Here is an 8,988-nt window from a genome sequence, read left to right as displayed (position 1 = left end):
TGTTGATGTATAGGCAGCAGAACTCAAGAGCCTGGTCAGGAGTGTCGGTGTGTGCCTGCTTTGTGGACCAGGCTGTCTCTTCTGCCAGACCCAAGTCCAAGTCCTGTGAGCAATTCCCTGCTATGCCTTCCCAGGAGCCTCCCATGCCCTGCTCCATAACACAGGCTGGCCCACGTGCCGCAGATGCTGCAGCGTGGAATATTGCTCCTGCAGCCAGGCAGGGCTGTCAGATAATGCTGCATGCTGGGCCAGTGACAGCTGGTTCCTGTACCACAGCCTGACAGTGCCCACTTCTTACAGGACCAGGCAAAGTCTTTGGATCAGGTCAGCCCTCTGTGCAAGGGCAGGTATGCCGGCCGTTCTGGACTCTGTGCCTGGCAACCCACGTAAGGTTGGATTCGTCTATGGTTAATGAAGCTGTGGCTTGGACAGCATAGTCATCTGGCAGTCTCCAGTCTCTCTCTCTTAAGTCATCCGAACCTCCCTTTATGACATCTCAGTGTCTCTGCAAGGAAGCCCTTTCATATAGTTCCTCCACACTGTAGACTAAGAATGGCAGACGCCCGTGTCCTGGAGCAGGAAATTCATTACAGCAGTGACAGAAGGGCAGAAGGAGTGATCACTTACCAAATTCACTGTCCCTACTCTGAACTCTGAGCAGGAGGAAAAGCATTTGTGTGTCTCCCACCACTCAGTGACACTAGCAATTTGGTAGTTGACTAGTGGCAGATTCTCTGTTTTGGGAAGATTGTTAGAATTTTTGTTTGACCACTTCTTGCTACTTGCCATGTCATCTGACCAGACACTTGATCATGTTATCAGATGGACTCCGTCGCCTTAAATTCACAGCTGATAAAGGGAAGACGCACAGCTGTTTAGGTATGCTTTACATGCACGCAGCCTATGGGAGCCTACCTTGTCTAAAAGTCTCCTGAAGGTCCAGCAAAGACTGTGGCTGTGATGTGCCTCTTCCTACACCTCCCAGAACACATGATGGCTCTGCTCGCCTGGTGCTTGTGTCAGTCATTAACCAAGCCTTGCCTTTCTTTAGCTCACAGTCCAAATGTCTAAAAGGCTGCAGAAAAAAAGCGCAACCTGCTCAGCAATGTCTGGCCCCAATAAAAAGGTCTGATCAATAGAGAAGCTTATCCAGGACAGACCAATGTAGCCAAGCAGAACATCTATTCACCTTCCTGCCATCACAGTTTTCCTCTGAGATCACCCTGCCTAGGACTGAAGCTTTCTTTTCTGATGCCAATGGGTACAGTTCTCTCTCTACCATTTCCATCCTGAATCCACAGAAGGTGCTCTCACCCATCACAAGACTCCACAGGAAGTCTGCCTTTCTTTTTCTTTACTTTGCTGATACCATTAGTGGATCAACACTTAAAACCTATGAAAGCCTGTTTCTACCTTTATCTGTCAGTGAAGACCTCGTTTTGGTGGCAGTCATAGAATAACAGAATGGTTTGAGTTGGAAAGGACATTTAAAGATCATCTAGTCCGCCCTTCCTGCCATGGGCAGGGACATCTTTCACTAGATCAGGTTCCTCAAACCACATCCAAACCTGGCCTTGAACACTTCCAATGTTGGGGCGTCCACAACTTCGCTGAGCAACCCATTCCAGTGTCTCACCACCTTCATCACAAAAAATTCCTTCCTTATATCTCATCTAAATCTAACCTCTTTCAGATTAAAACCATTGCCACTTCTGTCACTACAGGCTCAGGTAAAAATCATAGAATCCTAGAATATCCGGTTGGAAGGGACCTCAAGGATCATCTGGTCCAACCTTTCTTGGCAAAAGTGCAGTCTAGACAAGATGGCCCAGCACCCTGTCCAGCTGAATCGTAAAAGTGCCCAATGTTGGGGAATCCACCACTACCCTGGATTGGGAAGATTATTCCAGTGGCTGATTGTTATTGTGAAAAATTTTCCTCTTGTGTCTAACTGGAATCTCCCCAGGAGTAACTTGTACCCATTGCCCCTCATCTTCTCCATGCAGCTCCTTGTAAAAAGAGAGTCTACATCTTCTTTGTAGCCACCGTTTAATTACTGGAACATGGTGATAAGGTCTCACCTAAGCCTTCTCAAGGATGAAAAAACTCAATTGTCTCAGCCTTTCCTCATCTGACAGGCTTCCCAGTCCTTCGATCATCTTTGGGGCCCTTCACCAGACTCTCTCCAGCCTGTCCACAGCTTTTGTGTATAGCAGGGACCAAAACTGAACACAGTATTCCAGATGTGGCCTGACAAGTGCTGAGTGGGATTATGACTCCTTTATCTCTGCTGGTGATGCCCTTGGTGATGCAACCCAGCATCCTATTGTCTTTCTTTGCCACTGCAGCACCCTGTTCTCTCATACTGAGCTTGTCCCCCAGGACCCCCAGGTCCCTTTCCACAGAGCTACTCCCCAGCTGGGTAGATCCCAGCCTGTGCTGCACTCCTGGATTATGTTTTCCCAGGTGCAAGACCTTACACTTGTCCTTGTTCAACTTCATAAGGTTCTTGTTAGCCCACTCCTCCAGCCTATCCAGGTCTTCCTGCAGGGTGGGTCTCCCTGCTGAAGTGTCCACTTCCCCACTCAGTTTGGCATCATCAGCGAACTTCATCAGGGTACCCTTGATCCCATCATCCATACCACTTATGAAGATATAAAACAGCATTGGGCCCAATATCCATCCCTGGGGCTCCCCACTTGTGTCAGGTTGCCAGTTTGAAAAGGAGCTATTTACCACCAACCTCGGGGAGTGGCCTGTCAGGCAGTTCCCCGCCCACCGCACAGACCACTTGTCTAGACCATAACACATCAGTTTCTCTAGGAGAAGGCTGTGGGGAACAGTATCAAAAGCCTTGGAGAAATCCAGGTAGACAAAAAAGTCTCTGTCTGTTATCATTAGGAAAGGGCTAGGTCTTGATTGCAAGCTCTTGTCAACTTCCCAATAGTTTTTTTCCAGAAGTTAAAACCTAAGGTTTTGGCCTAATATTGTATTCATAGTCTGTCAACTCAAAAATTACCCTGTCAGTGCTCTTTCTTATGTCAATAGCTTTCAGGGATGCAACTTTACTGCCGATCTTGGATGCCAAGCAGTTGTTGGCTTTTTGTATTGCTATTGTTTTTATCCTACACAGAACAGACCCTTTCAGAAAGTTCATTTCTTCACAAACCTTGGCTATCCCCAAGCCCCAAAGCATTCCTGGCGTTTACAAGTGGGGTCCTATGCCAGCTCTGTAAATTGTGGTGTGTAAACTACTACTGCTGAAGGTGACAGGCAGTGTGACCATATTAGACTGACAAGCACTTGACAGATAACGAATGGTTGCTGACCATCAACTGGAGCTCACTGACGTAGTACTCAGAACACACTACTCTTTCTACTTGTTTCCCTCAGCATCCCTGGAGATTATAGGAGCCACTTAGAATAGCAATGGTAAGTGGAACTGGGGAACAAAGGACGCATCTCATCTATTTATTTCCACAGCACTTGGTGCAAGCTCCAACAAATAGAGTGGAGACAGCAACGCCTGCAATGAAAGCACAGCCTGCCATGTTCCTCTGGGTGCTTGCTGTGCAGAATCCCCCCACTTCTGCAGGGCAAGATCACCGAAATCTCCTAGGAAAGCTTTCCAGGATCATGTTTGCTTAATAAACGTTTTTTTAAAAGGTCACTCTGCCTCTAAAGCATTAACTAGACAGGTATCTGAATCTAGTCACAGATTTTAGCTATGCCTGAAGAAAGCAAGAAATTATTTTAAATCCTGCACTCACCAGGCACCACTTCTGAGGCTATGGATGGCAGCAGGTACAGCCTGCTTAAACACAGCCATCAAGGAGCTGTTGGCAGTTGAGCTCAGCAGCTCCCAGGCCCTCCTTACCCAGGTGAGCTTCCCCTCACATTTTATGAAGTGAAAAGCCAGTCATTACTTTATGAGAGCTTATGTGTACCTGATAGTCTGGTGCTTATCCAGAGCACTGTTTGTTTCTTGCCTGCCCATTTAGATTTAGGAACACCAAAGAGTGTCCTGGAATACGCTCCAGCTGCCCGTTCTGGGCTATTTCCTTCCCTGGGGGCACTCCAGACTAGGTAGGGAGCAGACTGTGGACTGGATAAACAGCAGCTACCTACTGGCCTGTAGCTTTCCTGCAGACACACACCCCCACATGCCTATCTAAGCATATACGAACAAAATAAAAATTTGACCTGCACCACAGTTCATCTAACAAGTTGCTTGTGTTGGAAGAAGCAGATGTGCAACATTACAAGCACAAGTGGTTACTCCCGAGATGCCCATCCTAAGTGACAGTATTTTCCTGTAGGAATACGGACATGAGCTTTTCATCACCGTATGGTCTGACCTTTGCTCAGATCTTTACAACACCCAAGCATTAAATATTCTCGTAAATGCCACACTGAAATGAATATGTGACAAACTGAGATTTTCCTCTGCAGTTGCTTAAACAGTAAAAATCAGGAGTACTACACTCATCTCCCCGCCAATCTGCCTTTTCCTCAAGAGCAGAGTATTGCTGCCATTCTCTGTCGCCATTAATTTTCCTGCTTAGAAATACGCAGCTGCAGTCAGCACCCTTCTACATTCTTGGTGTAGCAGTAGTGTATGTAAACACAGAGTTGGTATTGTTAACCAAGATCAAACCAATAACAAAAAAGGAAGCAATTTCACATGGGTTTTATCCCTATTATCCCTTACTATTTCACAAATTTAGAGATAAAACTAAGAAAGCAGTTCTTGTTGTAATGTCAGCTTTAATGTAACCTTTCTGATTAACAAAATTAGACAGCAATTATACAGTGATCAAATTAGTCTTTATTGGTTCATTACTTATAACATCTGTAAGGAAACTGCCTGGAAATGTAAGGGTTGGATCTTTTATTCCACAATACCATGAAACAAAACTAACAGCAAAAAGCAACAGGCTTATTGCATGAATATGAATGTACACAGCTGAGGGAGATAACATTCTGACACAAGCCCTTAAAAAAGGGTACTGTAATTTTGTTTAACCAAAATTCGTATTTAACAAAAAATACGGTTTTCTGCAAAAATCTTTTGCTGCCACATGTAACTCCCTGTTATTTAAGTACATCCTGTTTGGGCACTTTTAAGTTTTTCCAACGCCTCAAAATTGCTTTGTATTTCTCACTTTCAGTTTTGTTAGATACTTTTTTTAAGACTACCCGCATAACTACAGCGGTTCCTGTTTCTTTATCTTCACCTACTATGAGATCCAGCGTGTCACCAACTTTCACCTGGAAACAGAAAGAGAAGATGAGTAATTATAAACTTTCCCCGGGGAAAACAAACACCCACAAGTCTATGTCCAATTTTAATTTTGTTCCTTTCTTTCCATTTAATATTCTTATCTCACAGGAGAGGAGGAATGCAGGCAGTACTAGACGCACTATAGATCCTCCAGCTATGAACTTCCAGGAAAGTCCTGGCAATAAGTAATTAAATATCTCATAACCTTCTCTGCCAACAGCTTTACCCTTCCCGTTCCACAACCAACACCAAACTTTCTGAATAAGGTATAATGTAGTATTTTTTTTCCAAAGGGTGTTTCCTGCCAATCTTTTTGTATCAACACAGACAGAAACAGCAAAATGCAAAGTTCTCCCTCCTGCCTTTAAAACAGTTTAAGGTGTTTTGAAGAACAGAGCACTGGACAACTGCTTGAGCACCCTTCAAAAGTCACAAAAGCACCTCTCAAAAACTAGCCTTTACTTTAGGGGATCAGGAATTAAAACTTCTCTTCTTAGTGCCCTTCGATGACAGTAACCACCACCTACAATCTCCCTCACATAAAAGGTGGGTAAAAGTATGTTTGTCACCATTCTGGTGAGCTGTTGTGAAAAAGCACGGCCTGCAACCTTTCTGGCTCTTCTCCTAACTGCATTCCTGTGTGCTCTATTCCAGATACAATAACCTTTCCTGAGCTACCCCAGTTTCAATCCCTTTCTATCATCAAACTTTTTCTTTAATCATGTGCTTGCTCCACCAATATCTCCGATTTAATCATGCCTACTCAATCAACCTCACATCCATCACCACTTCCTTCAGCAACTTAGAAAGTTCTCTCCTTGCTGCCATCTGCCTTCTCCTGACTTTCAGCCTTAGATTTTACTCTCTAATAACATAAGTCCTGTCTGCCTTAAGGAATAATGTCTTACCCAGGGAATCACAGTCACACACGCACAAAGATGGAAGTGGTGTTAGCAATGCTATTCATTCACCTTTGCAGAGTGATTTAGAGGGAGAAGAGGTCATGCCTTAGTTATTTTCTTGTACTGTATGAAAAGATTTTAAAGAGTCTTACAGTTCTACTTTTCTTCCATAGTTTTTCTCCATTCAGCCTGAGTTCATTATTGTAGAATGCATCTTCTACTTTACTGAAGAAAAACAAGGTTTTATTGCATTTACAGTGAGCAGCAGACCAAAGGCAATTGTTTCTTTTCAGATAAACAAGAACACCATTCATGTGCAAGGCACATTTCCACAATTCTAATTTGCACATAAAAGATACCTTTATTAACGGTCAGGACAGACTTGAACTGAAAGTAAAGAAAAAGTCTTTCACAGATATTAAATTAAATAATATGGTTGCTCTGTGCCATCTCCTGAATATCCAACACATAATGTCCCCTCTCCTGCATGAGACAGTTTAGTAATTTTTAAGTGATTGAGTTATACTAATACTCTGTTCTAACAATATTGCAACATAACGCTTCTGTAGGTTGCATTAGATCAAACATGGCAATATATTTATAGACTGCACATTCACCTGATTGACCTAGTAGGTTTATACTTACCATCACCTATTTCTACAGCCATCAAGTAGCATATTATTTTACTCCCTCAATCTCAAATTAGATATTTTTGTATTACTTAGTACATTATTTTGTATCTTAAATAAACAGTAACTGATAGAAAATGCCGCCTCAGCAATCTTACAAATATTGCAGACAACAAAATGCAGAAAACAGATGATTTCAAGGAAGATAAGGTGAAACAAACAAGAACACCCACACATCCAAAACATATTTTTAGACAGTCAAAACAGTGACACCAAAAAAAACCCCCAAATACTGAGTTATTCCAGCAATAAAAGGGTATCAAAACTCAGATTTTAGATGCATGACATCTTCCTCATCAGCAGGTTGTTTCTTCCATACTTACTTTCTTGCAATATCCAGACCAGCTTTCATGATCACGTCGTATCGAAGAGACGGCACTACTTTTTCAAGATCTTTGTAATCTTTTACTACATTGGGGTCATTTTCAAATTCATCTTCCAAATCACTTTCCTCTTCATCCTCTTCTTCCTCTTCTTCTTGTATGGTTTGTCTGTTCCTTTTAGAGCTTTTGTTACTTTTGTTCCGCAGAAAAAGCACTGAGATACACTGTGGAGAAAGTCTTAGGGCACACAGTTTTACTGGGGAAAAGCTGAAACATCTTATGTAGTTCACTGCGCTTGCTTGACAGCTACAGAATACACTTCTCCAAGAGGGATAAAATTTATTAGAGGGGAATTTCTCCCACAGTCCAAACCAGACATTCAGTTTTCTAAAAGTAGTGATGGGGAGTCTGAAGCCAGTCATTGCATACCCTAAAATAAAACAAGCAGATGTAAAAATGAGCAACTGCTTTGACTATTGGAAGGATTTCTCCACGTACAGCACAATAGTTACTACAAAAAGATTATTACAGCGTTCCCCATAGAGCAACACATCATCTAAAAGCATCAAGGCTATACTGGCTTTATGATCTGCCTTTCTCATACGCTGTCCACCATGACAAAGAGCTAAAACACCAGATTGAAAACAAACACTAAAACCCCCAGTGGAATACTGTATTCATAATTCCTTTTCTAGTGTTTAATATTAACTGTCCAAAGACATTTGTGGCATTTTCCTCCCTACATCTGAAATACAATTTACTAAAGAAACAGAAACAAAGTTAACTATGTCATAAAAAGCACAGGGAGCCCTACATTTATCATGATTCATTCTCAATAAAAGCAACCTGCTCAAGTAAACCCAGAAGAGTTGAAAGCTGCTTAACTTCGGTTTCTGTTTGGACCACAACACTCCAGTGTGGCAGAATGCTGCACAGCGTTCCCTCTTGTTTCTCCAAAGGGGAATTAGCATCATGGTACAGTTCAGAAGTGACAGTGCTCTGTGTACTGCAACAGGACCGACACCAGCAACAACAGCCTCATATGCAAGCTCCCCAGCACTGCTCCCTTCTGGGGCCATCTCTAACCTGGGACAAGCAGGTGGAAACACCTCCAAAAACCCCAGACGTCTTCAAACTCTCTTTGAAACTGATTTACAGTCCTTCCTGGCTAGGTGGAGCACTGGCTTTTATTATGGCCTTCTACGTGTGGAAACACGTGTTTCTTCGGGAGACTGGAGATTGTTCTCCACCCCGTGAACTCAGCCCAAATCTCAACGAGGCGGTTTTTGTGGTTGGGAAAAAGCCCTGACCAATGAGGTCAATTACTGGCCAAATAAAAATAAACACACCTCCCCGTCGTTTTTGTATAAACTATGTCAACTTAAAATATGTGACATATAGTGTAAAATCTAGGATGCTGCAATCCTCACCGAAGACTTACGCCTCTCCTCAGTTTGGGGACAAATGCCTAGAACAGGGATTTGAACGCACAGACAATTATCACTGCTTATTTTTAGTGCCCGATCATACTTTGCCCCGCGTTGGCCAGCGGGTACAAGCGGCGGCTGGCACAGCCCTTGCCAGGAGGCCACAACAGCAACGCCCCAAGCGCGGCGGGCGGCCCCTTCCCCGCATGACACCGTAAGGACAGAGTCACCCGCCCGCCCGGGGGGACACACGGCGGGGAAGGCAGAAGCCCGCCCCCCGGCACGCAGACAAACACCACGCCAGACCCCCGCCCGCCCGGGGACGGTCCCTGACCCGCTGTTCGGGCCCTCGGTGCGGGGCCT

General features: G+C 43.9%; 1 protein-coding gene across 2 annotated transcripts in view; it reads right to left on the bottom strand.

Annotated features, from left to right (window-relative positions):
- Positions 1 to 4,811: 4,811 nt before the first annotated feature.
- Positions 4,812 to 8,988, bottom strand: part of C3H6orf203 (chromosome 3 C6orf203 homolog) — a 4,723-nt gene continuing 546 nt past the window's right edge. Inside the window, exons 1-4 of one of the 2 annotated variants that reach the window (XM_026845500.1) lie at positions 8,083 to 8,905; positions 7,199 to 7,628; positions 6,339 to 6,411; positions 4,812 to 5,271 (exon numbers count right to left, since the gene is read on the bottom strand). In XM_026845500.1, the coding sequence (XP_026701301.1) occupies positions 5,095 to 5,271; positions 6,339 to 6,411; positions 7,199 to 7,620 (672 nt within the window). In that variant the 5' untranslated portion in view covers positions 7,621 to 7,628; positions 8,083 to 8,905 and the 3' untranslated portion in view covers positions 4,812 to 5,094. Of the gene's footprint in view, positions 5,272 to 6,338; positions 6,412 to 7,198; positions 7,629 to 8,082; positions 8,906 to 8,988 lie in introns of those variants that run through there. The other variant, XM_026845499.1, reaches the window with a different exon arrangement.

Source organism: Athene cunicularia, assembly GCF_003259725.1.
Source record: "Athene cunicularia isolate RWA chromosome 3 unlocalized genomic scaffold, athCun1 chr3_part1, whole genome shotgun sequence".
Lineage (NCBI taxonomy): Eukaryota > Metazoa > Chordata > Aves > Strigiformes > Strigidae > Athene > Athene cunicularia.
This window is presented reverse-complemented; position numbering and strand designations above follow the sequence as displayed.